This window comes from Cricetulus griseus, chromosome 2 (assembly GCF_003668045.3).
Source record: "Cricetulus griseus strain 17A/GY chromosome 2, alternate assembly CriGri-PICRH-1.0, whole genome shotgun sequence".
NCBI lineage: Eukaryota > Metazoa > Chordata > Mammalia > Rodentia > Cricetidae > Cricetulus > Cricetulus griseus.
In genome coordinates this window covers 390,882,189-390,898,283 of record NC_048595.1, presented here as the reverse complement: position 1 = coordinate 390,898,283, position 16,095 = coordinate 390,882,189, and the positions used below count along the sequence as shown (strand labels likewise).

General features: G+C 37.9%; 1 protein-coding gene across 1 annotated transcript in view; it reads left to right on the top strand.

The window, feature by feature from the left end:
* The window catches only part of LOC100750834 (A disintegrin and metalloproteinase with thrombospondin motifs 20), a 114,450-nt gene that overhangs the window by 13,259 nt on the left and 85,096 nt on the right, over positions 1-16,095 (top strand). Inside the window, exon 4 of the mRNA XM_035440836.1 lies at positions 10,185-10,423. Within this exon, the coding sequence (XP_035296727.1) occupies positions 10,185-10,423 (239 nt within the window). The remainder of the gene's footprint in view (positions 1-10,184; positions 10,424-16,095) is intronic.

Sequence of the window (16,095 nt, the reverse complement as noted above, 5' to 3'; positions counted from 1 at the left end):
TGTACTTTATATCTACTGACTTAACAGAAACTCTTTCTTTGCTTCTAATATGAGTATAACAGTTTCAGCAAACATGTGTGGGATGCTACAGAAGGCAGCTTTCGCCCGATCTGATCGACTATTCAGGAGCAGCTTGTTTTATGAATTGACTGGCTTTGCAAGAAGAAAACCCTAAAGAGGTCTTCTGAATGCCTAATGTGTCATATAGTGATACGCAAGCCTTCGTATTCATACTCAGCATTCATTAGCAGGAGAATGCTCCAAAAAGCTACACTCTCTGGTTTAGTATTTTCATACTAAAGACATATGATAAAAATTACAAACAAAAAAGCAACTGGAAAACTAGAATTTAGTTTTTTTTTAGTAATTACAATTTATGTTTCTACATAATATTTATCGAGACATAAATGCAGTATCTATTCTCATGAATAAATCACTCCAATTTTAGTTCCAATTAACATGTGCATATTAAGCTATCGACAAAGGCAATCAGTTAATGGCCTAAAATATTAGCTACAAATTATCACTTTACTAGTAAAAGTGAAGAGTTGTGAGTATAATTAGTGAAGTGTTATACAAGTTTTTTTTTCTTTCTCATCAGTGTTCAGAAACTTTCAGTAACTTTCCCTATTTCAACAGTTGAACCTTCAAAAAAATTCCTAAGGAGGTAAGAGCTACAGGTTTAGCCCTTGACTCATCATAATTAAACAAAAACTGACTTCTTTTTTTGATTGGTTTTAATTCATTTCAACTCTGGTCTTGAAGAATTTGATTAAATTGTTTCCAAGGTCAGAGGTCATTGTGTATACTGAGGCTGTACAAATGAAATTTGTTGGCTACCCCTATCCATTGTAGATACCAAGATGTCATGTATAGATAAGGTGTAGGTACGATCCTGTCTATGCAGGGAGGCTATCCAAAAAGAAACGCAAACATGAGTATACATGGAATAAAACCTCCACAAATGCCACCAGCAAAACAAAATAAATAAAATGCAATGGGGAAAGAAACCTGGGAGTGTTCACCTAAATGAAAGAAAGATTTGGAACTCCATTGTACATCTGTTACTATTCATTCTCAGTGGGCAGGTGGGATCTCATGAGTCTTATCCAAGTTCTTGGTCACCCACATTTCTCTGTGTCATGGAGTAGACCCATATAGCATTTGTTGAGTACAAGGAGGATGAGAACACCAGAGATTAGCATGACTTTTGATTCAGTTTTTCTAAATCCATGTACTTCTATTATCTTCGAGTCATAAATATTACAACAGAGATAAGAATTGGTTTGAACTATACTGCAGATTGGAAGAAAGATTTATTCCTTGGAAATCCTGATGTGTGTGAAGAGTAACCCACTCGCTGATCCTGGAGCTTACCAATTCTGAATAGTCTATCCAGCCAGCTTGTCCAGTGATCCAATCTCTGCCTCTTGAGTGGAAGAAGGCTTTGGTTTATAAAAGTTGACTCCTCTTGTTTGTGGCTGGGAAATCTGGGATCTTCCTGCCCATGTAGACTTGTTTTGGCTCATGATTAGATCTCCTAAGCAAGAGGAACTGTGGCTAAGAAGCCTTTGAAATCCTTTACACATCTGCACTTCTCTTCTGTTTCATTTAGAACAGTTTTCAGTCTTTGCTTTAGATCCAATGGTTTCCTGTTCCGACATTTGCTTAGTGAAGTAAATCTGAATCTTTAGCTCTCTGCTGCTGAAACTCATGAAAAGTAAGCATAGATTTGAATTTTTATCAACTACAACTTAGTACTAACTATTCCTAAGATACTATTAAAGATACTATGACATGAAAATAAAAATACTTTAACTCCTTCCTTTCCTATTTCTGTTCCTTCTATTATTGTTATAGCTAAGACATATAGCACTATATTAATAGGAATGGGAAAAACTTGGCTTGTTCTTGATTTTAGTAGGAATGTTTTTCTGTTATCTCCATTTATCATGATTTTATTATAGATCTGTAATATGTAGTTTTTATTATGCTGAGATATGTTCTTTACAACCCAACCCTGTTCTCCTGAGAATTTTTTCTCCTATCATTTTTTAAATTTAAATTAAAAACAATTTTGATCTACATATCAATCCCAGTTCCCTCTCTCTCCCCTCTTCCTCTGTCCCCAACCCACCCCCATCCCATCCCCTTTCTGCTCCCCAGGGAGGATGAGGCCTTCCATGGGGATCTTCACAGTCTGTCACATCATTTGGAGCAGGTCCTAGACCCTCCCCCATGTGTCTAGGCTGAGAGAGTATGCCTCTGTGTGGAATGAGCTCCCAAAGTCCATTTGTACAGTAGGGATAAATACTGATCCACTACCAGAGGCCCCATAGACTGCCCAAGCCTCCTAACTGACACCTATGTTCAGGGGGTCTGGGTCAGGCCTATGCTGGTTTCCCAGTTATCAGTCTGGGGTTCATGAGCTCCCTCTTGCTCAGGTCAGCTGTTTCTGTGGGTTTCTTCAGCCTGGTTTGACCCTTTTGCTCATCACTCATCTCTCTCTGCAACTGGGTTCTAGGTCTTCAGTGTTTAACTGTGGGTGTCTGCTTCTTCTTCCATCAGCTACTGGATGAAGGTTCTAGGATGGCATGTAAGGTAGTCATCAATCTCATTATTGGGGAAGGGCATTTAAGGTAGCCTCTCCACTATTGCTTAGATTCTTAGCTGGGGTCATCCTTGTGGATCTCTAGATATTTCTCTAGTACCAGATTTTTCTTTAAACCTATAATGGCTCCCTCTATTATGATATCTCTTTTCTTGATCTCCTCTATTCTTCCCCTGACTCAATCTTCCTGCTCCCTCATGTCCTCCTCTCTTTTCCTCTTTGCCCCTTCTCTTTCTCCTAACTCTCTCTCTCTTCTCCCCCTATGCTCCCAGTCACAAAAGGACAAACATGGTATGTACTCACTCATATATGGATTTTAAACATAGAGCAAAGGATTGCCAGCCTACAATCCACACCACCAGAGAAGCGAGGAAGCAAGGAGGATTCTGAGAAAATTGAGAATATTTTTAAAATAAAGGCTTGTTGGGCTTGTCAAAGGTGATTTTTTGCATCTATGGAGGTGATCATGTAATTTGTGCTCTTGAATCCACTTATGTGATATACTAAAATGATGTATTTTTCCTATATTGATCATCCCTGGATCTCTGTAATGAGGTAATATTTAAAATAATTCATTCATTTTATTTATATATGAAAGTTTTTGCCTGAATCTGTGTACATGTACCACATGTTGTTGGTGACAGAGCAGTGCGGAAGTGGCTGTGTGATGTGGGTGCTGGGACCAGAACCCAGTCTGATAACAATAACAAGTGTTCCTAACTGCCAAGTCTGTCCTCTAGCCCCAAGTGAATAGTTCTTGATGAAAATCAGTATCTGTTCATAATGAAAATTCTTAGTAAAGTATTACTTAGTAAACTATGGATTTAATAAGACTTCTTTAGTCAGAGAAAGAGTACTTAAGGGTGCTCTTTTAGGGCTGCTGAATGAAATGATTGTAGTTGGTTGGTCTCAAATATTTGTCTTTAGTAGACCTGCCAACTTTGATATCTATGTCTTAGCTCAACTCTGTTTCTGTAATGCAAGGAAATGGGACCCCATATTTTCATGGACATGACCAGCTACTTCTTTCTTTTAGTCTCCAAGAAGCAACATTCTCTATGGTGACATTGGTGCTAAATTCTCCACCTTTGGTGTGTTTCCACAAATGGCTTTTAGCAGAGTCATGCAATGTGGCATTCAGTTTAAAAGCCTATCTTGAGGAAACCTGAGTTCATTTCTTTGTTATGCTATTCAGTTGCCGGCTATGAAAAATTTCACTCAACCATGTCACATGTCTGTTTTAAAAATTGTCCAGTAATAGTAACTGATTCAAGGCTGCAAGGAAGACTGATGATGTATTCATCTCACAAAGGCAAGTTCACAATCCTCTGTACATTTATTATCAGTAGATAGGGTTCCCTGTGTTAGTTTGTGGAATTATTCTAAACTGAGCATTAAAAGTACACAAACTATACTGCCAGGTGTTGGGTTGCATGCCTTTAATCCCAGCACTCGGGAGGCAGAGGCAGGTGGATCTCTGAGTTCGAGGCCAGCCTGGTCTCCAGAGTGAGTGCCAGGATAGACTCCAAAGCTACACAGAGAAACCCTGTCTGGAAAACCAAAAAAAAAAAAAATTACACAAACTATAATCCACAGTTCTTTAAGTATGTTCTTAGAGACCTATACATTTTTGCATTTCTATTCTATGGAATACCTTTGGTTTAAAAATAAAAACCCTGTGGAAACCTGGCACAGGGAAGTCTCCCAGGAGTCTATGGGCAGGACCCCAGCTTACACTTCTAGCAACAGTGAATAAGTAGCCTGAATTGGTCATCTCTTGTGACCAGATTGGTTCCTGGCCCTCATAAGAGAGGAATCATCCAGCAACTGAAGGAGTCAGATGCAGAGACCCACAGACAAGCCTTAGATGGAGTTCCATAATCCTGCTGAGGAGTACAAGAAAGGAGTATGGGGGCCAGAGGAGTCAAGGACACTATGGGAAGGCTCACACAGTCAACTAACCTGGCTCATAGGAGCTCACGGAGACTGAACCTACAACCAGTGGTCCTGCATGAAACAGACCTAGACACAGTGCATATATGTTACAGTTGTGTAGCTTGATTCTTTTATGGGACTCCTAACAGAGGGAACAGGGGTTGTCTTCGACTCTTTTACTGGGTTTTGGGACCCTGCTTTTCATACCAGGTCTCCTTGCCCAGCCTTAATACATGAGGAGGTGCTTAGTCTCATTGCAACTTGATATACCATGTTTGATTGATACTCATAGGAGACCTTCCCTTTCCTGGATGGAGACAGAAGAGGAGGGGATTTGTGAGTGAGGGGGGAGATGGAGAAGAGGGGCTAGGAAGAGAGGATGGGGGTGGGGAGGTTGTGGCCAGGATGTAAAATAAATAGATGAATAAAAAAGTGAAAAAATAATGCCCCTCGTTTATTTTATTAAGTACACTTAACCTTTCTCATCATAATTTCCCTCACTAATAAATAGATTCTAATAACAGTGCTTATTTCATAGAGAGTTCTCGTTAATAGTAAGGAGGTGAACATATGCAGCTTGAACTAGTACTTGAGAAATAATCAACACAGTAAATATAGATATTGCTGTTATTGATAGTATTAGTTCAATAGCATGGAAATATCGGGTACATAATAGACCCAGAATAGAATTTCAACCATGAGGAAATATGGTAACATAATCTCTGATATGGTCATACCTCATTTCAAAGTGCTCACAATTTTTTAAGCTTTGGTACATTCAACAGTGAGTTCAAATGTTAATACACTAGATTAAACATGATTTCTTTTGCTCAAATACATATTAGCCTGTTCAGAGATAGCAGCACTAGGCTTTGTATTGGGAAGTTCTCAGGCACCAGATCTGTCTTGGAACTGCTGTATATCTCATTAATGTTTTCCTTATGCTGAAGTCGTAGCCCACTGAACACTTCTATCTTACTCTATGGATTATTCATTTCTTCTACACCCCAATTGTCTTTTGTCTTTCTCCTCTATTATCTTTTCTTTACTTAATCTTTCTCCTACTCTCTTTGAGCATATACTGAACTTAGGAGAGTACATTGCCCAACAATGTTCTCACTCACAGCTTGATGAGGTGATGGTATTTGGTGGTGAACTCTTGATAAAGATGTAGAATTTATCCCGTGGGGAATTTTCTATGTTTGGATATACTTAGTCTTGAGTGAAGATGAGATGAGAGAGTATTTTTTTAGAAGTGGACTTAAAGATGAATGAAGAGACAGGTACTAGAAGGTGGCTAGAGCATTTGGGAGGTTTTTGTAAATCTAATTCTGTATTTTTAATTCTAAGAATTCTAAGGTGAGAAATACCTAAATGAATTTAGGAGCATGATTGTTTTAAAAATTGATTATAATTTAATTTAAAAATAAATAAAAATAGTGCACAGTTAAAAACAAGAGTAATGCAAGAAACATTTGAAGGGGAAATGACAAGAAAAGGTGGCTAGAACCTAGAATGTGGGCAGGGCAGATATCCCATTGGTGGTGTGCAGTGGTGACCCAGTCATGGGTACCGGGAAGCTGTTGCTGACATTTGTAGACACCAGAAGCTGAAAAACGGTGAGCTGAAAATTATGAGCATGAGGTAGCAGTCCGATATTCAAGTAGAAATGTGGGCTTCTAATCATATTATTGTATAATCATAATTTTGAGTAATGTACATTTCTGTAACTATTAATTTAAATGTTCTCCTTGAGTTATAACACTATGCTATGGGACATTATTGCTGGCAAAAATTTTAAAGATTTTCTATTCTAGTATGGTACTGGTGATCTTGTGGTTAGGGTTGGTCTAAATGGGTTTCCTGTTGTAATACACTTACTATTAGTAAAGGACAAGAATCAGCTTTAGTCTTTGACTTCATAGAACAGAAATAGAAAGGGAAGCACTGCATAGAGGTGATCTAGTTGAATTGGCAAATGTGCTTTGGTATTTGGAGGTTGCGTCTCAAGTAGCCCAGGCTATTCTCAGATTTGCTATGCAACTGAAGATGACCTTGAACTCCTGATCCTTCTGCTCTGTCACCCAAGTGCTGGTATTACAGATATATGTCACTATGTTGGTGGCAAATATGCTTTGGGTAATGGCCAGTTATGTAAGGTATTTCCAGAGTCATTTTATCATCATTAATCATGCTGCTCAGGCATAAATACTTAGAAAAAACAATGTGATGTAGTGCTTTAGCTTGTGGAGTGTTAATAAACGTCATTTTAGTAGAAAATGTGTTATTTCTTAAAATTATAATAACAGCATAAACTTTTCATCATTTAAAGGACACTGAGATAGTAAGGTAATTTAATCTTTTTTCTATCATTCTCTTATGCCATACCATCAAAGTTGGGCTGTGTATTTCTATATATTTTGACCAATTATATACATTTTATAAATATGTATTCGTATATTTTGGTAAAACATACAAATTAAAATGCCACTGAAATTCCTACTTTTGAATGTCTGAGGGGCATCTTTCTATGTTGTTTCTTTTGTTTCCCTGCTCAGTTGGTCCCTTCTATCGTTTACTTATTTCTGTGTTCAGGAAAGGTAACTTAAAGAGCTTTAAATTGAGCCTTTTGGGATCTTAGTTAGACAAGTTTTTTAATGTGTTAAATTAAATTTTGAAAAGTGGGAAAACAATTTCCTTAGTACTCATACTGTGCATTCAATTTTATTATCTTAGTGCTTTAGCTAGCAAACAGCAGAATATGATAGTCATGCCGGAGGTCATATCGATGTAGTGGTAATCATTTTTGATGTATTTACTAAGGGCTTGTTAGTTGTGTTCTGCATATTTGTGAGTATGAGCCAGCACATCATAAAGGGCTTGAACATAACTGCACTTCCTTCCCCAACATTCTGTTCACTTCCTTGCAGCATCTGAAGCAAGTGATACTCTAATTCCCAATTTCTAATCTCTTTGACTTTTTAAAGGTAGCGTTACCATATGCACCTGTCTTTTAAAATGCACTTAATATTAAATTTTACCTACACGAAAGTATGCTATGTTTAACTTTTCTCATTTCCTTCACTTATAGTGGCAAGATTCATTCCTACCACATGCCAATCAAACATGAATTTGTAGATTTGAATAAGTTGTTTCCATTGTTGTATATTTTCCTATGATTATTTCAAATGGTGTATAAGTAAACTGAGATATGTATGGGTAATGTAGTGTTGTTTGGTAAGTTATGGTGTTCTTCCATTTCTCCTTTACACTTCATCGGCCCACAGAATCCTGTATTAGTTGAAAATCCCCACTCTGGGTTTCTAGACTTGAAACCCGTTGTTACATATCAGTATTTGTACTGATGATTAGCAAAAATGTCACAGTATCTTTTAGTTTACATGTGGTCTTGAACTTAATTATAAGATAAGGGCTATGCTTCATTGCTTCCTTTTCAAGATTTCTGTGCGATATGCAATTCTAATTCTCCAGCTGTATTATTCTTCCTTTTGCTTTTGGTATCACATTCAAGGACTCATTGCAAATCAGAAGTCATGAAAAATGTCCCCACATTTCCTTTTAAGAATTTTACAGTTTCTGCATTTCTCTTAGGTTTTTAATTGATTTTTAGATCATTTTGCACATTGAATGGTCTTGGCTACCTTGCTAAGGATCACTTGGTAGTATAAGAGAGGGTGTATTTCTAGGGTCCCTAGTCTATTCCCTTTGTCTCTGTTCTTGCTGTGAAGACCTCGTGTGACTCAGTGGATGTTACTATGTTGCAGGATTACAGTCCATGGGGTGAATGCACATCTAACTTGCCTGATGGCTTTTAAAAGAAGTTAGGTCAATGCCTGGCATTACCAACTTCTGAATGTTAGCCAGCCTGGTAGGTGGAATAACTTGTCACTTGGTTGAATTATTATTGAGGCACTTAAAGAACCCACAATTTCATCCTTTATTTTGTGTTTCTGTCTCCTTCTCTGGTCTGTAAGCTTTATGAGGTGATGTGCATGCCCCACTTCCTAAATGTGCTTTAAGTGTATAAATGCTTGGTACAATTTTGTTTCCAATAACCCGAAAACAGGAACAAATAGATTGAAACATAAACCTTCAGCCTTTCTGAGTAGCCAGAGATTTATATGTATCAGTTCATCTGGGATCTTCTTCAGGCCAGCAACTGGTCACTGATAATCAGTGGTTGAGGGACCCCAAGGGAAAGATAACAGGGAGCAGTTTTCATACCTGAGGGCACAGTAATACATAAGACAGATGTTGAAGATAATGGAAACAGTGCTTAATGGCTTTCATTGTCTGCTATCCCCACATGACTCCATTCATATTTTAATGAAGTGAATCATTTCACTGGTGTGTGTGTGTGTGTGTGTGTGTGTGTGTGTGTGTGTGTGTGTGTGTGTGTAGTGCAACAAAATCTTGTTGGTTGTTGATTATTTAGTGTATAAATGGCTCAGAAGTTTTAATTTCTTTTTACCTGACTCCTTTGGTCCATTTTTTCTGTTGAAAATACAACCACCCAACAATTTCAGGAAAGTTAACAGGAGGTAACAGTAGGAAAGAGAAGAGAAGGAGAATATGAAGGAAAAAAAATTGCACACACAGTCATGTTATTCATGAACCTTTTGTATTATAGATATTCAAATATTTAAATGCTAATTTTTTACACAGTGCTTAAAAGTAGTGCCTTTAATCACAGTGCTTAATAATTCTCTACATAAGCAAACAATGAAAATCATCAAGCATGTAATGTTATCATCTTCATAAAATTTTAACAGAATGTTTTTCTAATTTTTATTTAAATTAGAAAACAAGCTTGTTTTATATGTCAGTCCCAGTTCCCTCTTCCTCCCCTCCTCCCCTGCCCCCCACTAAACCTTATCCCATCCCCTTTCTGCTCCCCAGGGAGGGTGAGACCTTCCATGGGGGATCTTCAAGGTCTGTCGTCATTTGCAGCAGGACCTAGGCCCTCCCCTGTGTGTCTAGGCTGAGAGAGTTTCCCTCTATGTAGTAGGGGCTCCCAAAGTCCATTCGTATACTATGGATAAATACTGATCTACTACCAGAGGCCCCATAGATTGCCGAGGCCTCCTCACTGATGTCCACATTCAGGGGATCTGGAACAGTCCTTTGCTGGTTTCCCAACTATCAGTCTGGGGTTCATGAGCATAATTTCTTCAATCAATAGTTGATTTTCTTGTTTGAGTGGCTGCCTGTTGAGACATTTTTTTAGGGTGAGTTGTTCTGCTTTCACATATTGCATAATGCAAGTTTGTTTTCATCTTTATTCTATGAAATGTCACCGATGTCATGTGACTGCTATGTAGTGACTATAGGGACTTAAGAACATATTTGCCTATCAAGGAAAGCAGGACTTTCTTTATACTTACCTCTCACTCATTGGTAAATAAATATTTTTAAATAATCATATCTGTTAAAATAAAGCTTAGAGTCAGTGTTGCTCATATAGCTCTGAAAATATGAGCACTGTCAACTACTTATTATGATGAACAGTGGTATCACTCAGTGCAAATACTGTGTTGTGGCTGCTCTACTTTGTGCACTATGTTAATCACATCCAGTTGAATGACTTTACGCTGTATTATTTTATCCTTCTTTCCAGAAAATCAAACGAAGAAAACTGCTTTGCCCTCTCTTAACTTCAGCAACATGACGGGAGACATTGGTACAGAGAAGGAAGTGGTGTTCAGATCGGAAGGCGAAAGGAGTCAGTTACATTCCAGGAATAAGCGTTTTTTATCATACCCGAGATATGTGGAAGTTATGGTCACAGCTGATGCTAAGATGGTTCATCATCATGGGCAGAATTTGCAGCACTATGTGTTAACCCTGATGTCAATTGTAAGTACCACAATAGGCTTCTTTTTAAAGATCTATTGTATGTTTATTATTTTGTGAGGAAACTCTATGTGTGTGTGTGCCCTTAGAGGCCAGAAGAGGGAGATCCCCTTCAGTGGTCCTGAGCTGCCTGACCTGGGTATTGAACTCATGTCCTCTACAAGAGCAGCAGGTATTCTTACAGAATTTTTGGTTGTGAGCCTAGCCTTTAACGGCTGAGGCATCTAAATGCTGAACTATCCCTTCAGTCCCAACTTAATGTGATTCTTACATCATCTAAAATGTTCCATTTGATGTTTTTCATATATAATTTTAAAATGTTTTTCCAAACTCTAGACATGAGCAAGTTGTGTTTTCATTAGAGCCAGAATTTCATCTGGTTAACTCTGGCAGCTTTTACACTTGAAAATGCAGCTTTCACAGGGAAAGCCTTGAAGTGTTTTTTTCTGTGAATGGCTTCTGCCCTCTAGTGACAGAGAGTGTCCTTGCTTAATTAATTGATCTTGGAATCGCAACGTTAAAACCTCTATCTGTTGTCATGGAGGGAAGAAGGTGTGTCTTTCACTGCTACTACATCCCCTTAATCAGAAGTTTAGCACACCATCTTCTAAGTTATAGACACATTGCAAGCGGAGCTGTCTTGGGAGATGTGGACTACAGTAGTCTTTGCTTTGGTGTTAAGACTCTCTGCTGAACAGTGGTGATGCTGGTATCCACAGGTCTAGTAGCGTGAAGACATGTCAACTGTCTGCATGCACAGGTACACATCCACGCACATGTGTCAGCTCACCCATGTCACCCTTCCCTGAGTGTCCCGGCATTATTAGGGACACACTTTATTACAGGAAGTGCCTCTGCACAGATGGAATTGAGGCCTGTGTGATGGCAAAGACTTGTGGAAGAAACCTCTGTGTGACCTTGCCTGTTTCCTTAGGTGGAATTCCCCAGTTAAAGTTACTGTGATTTAAAGATCCTAAGATCTCATTTCCTTCCCTGTGACACTTTGTCCAAAGTCCTTGCAATTATATCAGGTTAGATGTTGCCTAAATATACAAAGTGGGTACTCAGTTAAGTTACTGAGATGATGAACAAGTAGGATGGAATAATAATTTTTGTGAAGGCAGTACATTATGATAAAAAAGCAGATGATCCAAAACTAATTTCTGAAATTGTACCACACACTCACTCATGTATTTGGACTGATCTAAAACGAAGACAGAGATTATGAATATAAGCATATACTGATGGCAATTTTTAAACTTCTGGATCCAAAATAATTATCTAGCCCTTTATTTATCTGTGTGTGGGTGTGGCCATGGGTGTTCTAATAAGAATTATGGTATGGACTGTGTCATTTACCATGTAGAATATTGAATCAATTCTATTGGACATTGGATTAACTTGGTGAGAAAAAGTGACATTTGTTAGGAAAATTGTCTAGAAGGAGATACTGAATGGAACACTAGATTTTATAATGACAGCAGGGTTTGAAGAGTGGTTGATAATAGATTACTGAGGGCGGCGCTTTGGACATACTGACTAAAGGAAACAAAGGAAATCACCAGCAATTACGGAAGAGCTATTTTTGATGATATTTCTATACTTAATAAAAGTTCTGACATTTTTATTTTCTATAAAGATCAGCTAATGTTATAATTTTTGAAGAGTTTTGGTCATTTTGAAGCTTCCTGAAAGCAAGCAGACTTTTTTTTTTCACCACAAAAAGACTCCTGCGTCTGATATTCATTGAAACAACAGCCAGGGCATGGACACAGCACTTGCAAGGTTTTCACTAGGAGGAGTTCAGATTTCTGCTGGAGCTTAGGCCTGTGTGATGCTGTTGGCTGTTCAGTTCACTTTAGGGTGATAGATGGGGCAGAGCTGAGAAGAGGCCCCACTCATGTTAGTAGAGGAGTAGAAGAAACATGTAGGAGAGGGTTAGGCGTGTGTGTGTGTGTGTGTGTGTGTGTGTGTGTGTGTGTGTGTGTGTGTGTGTGTGTGTGTGCTTCCCTCCCCCACAGAAGCCAAATTTCAAAAGACTTCTGGGTTTGATGTTAAGTGAGGATGTATCAAAGTCAGTATGCGTGAAGGTTCCATACATGTATTTGTTGGTTAAAAAGGTTGTAAACATTACAGATGGAAGAAAACTTCGAAAAAGGGCGATGGATTCTTTGGATTTAACCGAAAGCTTTCTTAGTCTTAGCATTTAATGTCTCACACTTCTTGAAAACTTGCATCCTTAGCACAATAGGAGAGGTGGTCATACCAGAGGTTATCAGGTCCAGTCAACATGTTTTATCTCTTTGAAGTCCATTTTCAAAATAGCTCTAAAGATGTAGAGAACTGTCCTCACTTAGTATCCAATGGCTCTCTGGCTGAAGAGGGAGCTAGTGAGTTGTACCTAGTTCCCCCTGATTCCTTTTTAATTTTTAATATTTTTTAATTGAAATAGTTACATCACTCGCAAACCCTATCTGCCCTTCCAACCCCTCTGAGCTATCTCCAATCCTTCCTATGCTCCCCACTCTCAAGTGTAGACAGTTTTTTCTTGATTATATGTGTGTGTGTGTGTGTATGTGTGTATGTCTGTGTATGAATGTGTCTGTATCTGGGTGTGTTTCTGTTTCTCTGTGTGAGTGTATGTGTGTGTGCATGTGTTTGCATGCGTGTGTGCGTGTCTGAGTGTTTACATCTCCTGAGTATTTTTGTTGTTTGTGTATATATGGTTTCAAGGCTGGCCATTCGGCACTGGACAGCCAATAAGGGGCTCATGCCTTGAGGCTAATTTTCCTGCTCCCAGTAATCAATAGTTGCTGTAGTTCTTAGTCCAGGGGTGAGACCCCACACAGCTTTCCACTTCCATGGTAACATGGCCATTGATATTGCTGCTGTTCCAGTCTTCTATATGCAGCCATTTTTATGGCAGACTGTATCCCAGTAGAAGTTTTAGTATTCTGGCTCTTACAATTTTTCTGTCTTTCTTCTGCTATGTTCTTTGAGTTATAGGCAGGAGCTGTGATGTAGATTTATCTACTGGGCTGGGCTACCTATGACCTGTTGATCTCTGTGTTTTGTCCAGTTGTGGTTTTCTGTGATCTCTTTGCTGTAAAGAGAGGATTCTTTGATGAAATCTCAAAGTTGTTATGATTTCAATTACTCCAATTCACAAGGATGATGAACACTTTTTGAGGTATTTCATAGCTGCAGGCACGGCTCCCTGCATCCGGCAGGCACCATCTTGTAATGGAGAATGCAGGGACGGCTCCCTACACATAGCCATTTTTCTTTCTCCTATTGAGAACTCTCTGTTTAGAGATCTAGATCACTTTTTAAGTGGATCATTTGTTTCTTTGACTCTTTGTTTCTGGGTTCTTTGTATAGTCTGGATATTAATATTCTGTCACATGTATAGCTGGAAAAGATTCTTTCCTGTTCTGTGGGCTTCATCATGATTGACTATTTCCTTAGCTGTATAGAAGACTTTTGGCTGATGAGATCTCATTTGTAGATGGTTGTCCTAAATTCCTCTGGAAATACAGTCCTGTTCAGAAAGTCCCTTCCTACACCTATATCTTATATGGCACTTCCTATGTTTTCTGCTAGCAGTTTTAGTGTTTCAGGTTTCAAATTGAGATCTTTATCCACTTGGATATAATTTTTGTGCAGAATGATATAATGATAGTCTAATTTTATTCTTCTGTATGTGGATCCAGTTTTCCCTGTACCATTTGTTCAGTGTATGTATTTTACCCTCTCCTTTGTCAAATAACCAGATTGCTGTAGTTATGGGTTCTCATTTAGGACCTAATGTCTTATTCCTCTGTTCTGCATGTTTTGCTTCCATACCATATTGTTTGTATTACTGTTGCTCTACAGTATATCTTGAAGTCTGGAACAGCAATCCCTCCAGTATTTTTTTCCCCACAAAATTGCTTTGCTTATCTGAGGTCTTTTCTGGTTCTATATGGATTTTATGATTTTTTTCCCTATTTTTGTGAAGAATGTTGTGGGTATTTTGATTGGGATTGCATTGCATCTCTACATTGCTTTTAGTAGGATGGTTATTTTCACAATATTTCCCCTAACGACCCATGAAGTTGGGATGCCTTTTCATTTTCTAAAGTGTATTTTAATCTCTTTCTTCAGAAATTTGAAGTTTTCATTATAGAGCTCTTTCACCTCATTAGCTAGGGTTATTACAAGGTATTTTATTGACTTTGATGGTATTGTAAATGGGAATGTGTACTCTATGAAGTTGGACAATATAAAAGGAATAAATTAATTTATTGTTTGATCCAAAACTACCAAAGTTAAAGCAGCCCAAACAGACCCCCAACCAAGGAAAAGAGAAATAAAAAGCCTTCTAACTAGAAAAGTCTAATCCCAGATGGATTCACAGCAGAATTCTGTCAGACTTTCAAAGAAGATCTACAGTCAATCCTTCTTAAACTCTTAAAAGCTAATAGGAACATAAGGAGCACTCAAAACTTGGTCTACTAAACCAGTATTACTCTAGCATCCAGACTTGGTAAATACACACACACACACACACACACACACACACACACACACACAGAGAGAGAGAGAGAGAGAGAGAGAGAGAGAGAGAGAGAGAGAGAGAGAGAGAGAGAGAGCCAATATCATCCTAAAGGGAGAAAAACTTGAAGAAGCCCCATTAAAATAAGAAACCAGAAAGGACTGTTTACCATCCCTATTCTTTTCCAATATAGTGTAGGAAGCACAAGTTGGAACAATAAGGCAAAAGAAAGAAATTAAAGGGATAAAATTATAATCAAGTTATCCCTATTTGCAGGTGATATTATATGTGAAACCCCAAAATTTTCACCAGGTTTCTAGATGCAGTTGACATTTTCAGCAAAGTGGCAGGGTACAAAGTCAACTTATAAAAATCAGTAGTCTTTTATGCATCTTAGAAGACAGCAACTGAATTTTCAAACACTGCCTATTAATATTGTTTTCATTATAGTAATTTAGGAAGAATCAAAAAATGGATTTGATTTGAAATATGTGATGGCATATTTCAAGGTGATGACAACGTGTGTGTGTGTGTGTGTGTGTGTGTGTGTGTGTGTGTGTGTGTGTTGTTTTACTTGTAAATGAGAAAATAACTAAGTTAAGTAAATAGGCATACACACACATATATACATATACATATACATATATATATATACAAAATTTGACAGAAAATTATTGAATCTTACTAATCTAGAACAAGATTTTTTTCAATAATTTAATCATCTAATTTATTTGTTAGTGTGCCATATTACATTATGAAAATAACTCAGTGGTTTCCAAGTGGTCTCAAACATACTTGGGGTTAATATTACTGATGAAGAACACACTTATGGTATAATAAATTTAATGAAATAAGTATGCTAAACAGGCAGGAATAGTTCATTATTTGCTGTCCTATATCTTTATATCTTTTATTCTTGAGGTGACAGCATCAGGCTAAGATGGCGCTTGCATAAGCATTATTAATTAACCCAAAGTGATGGCAGTTAGAGCATTTTCTTTGGCATGTTCACTTTGCTATTAAATGATTGATACAGCTTTAAGGAGCCTTAAATGCCTACTAGATACTAGAGAACTGCACTCTCCCTTGTGTTTCAGTCACTCCCACACACGTAGTGATACCAATGAAGGGATTTCAT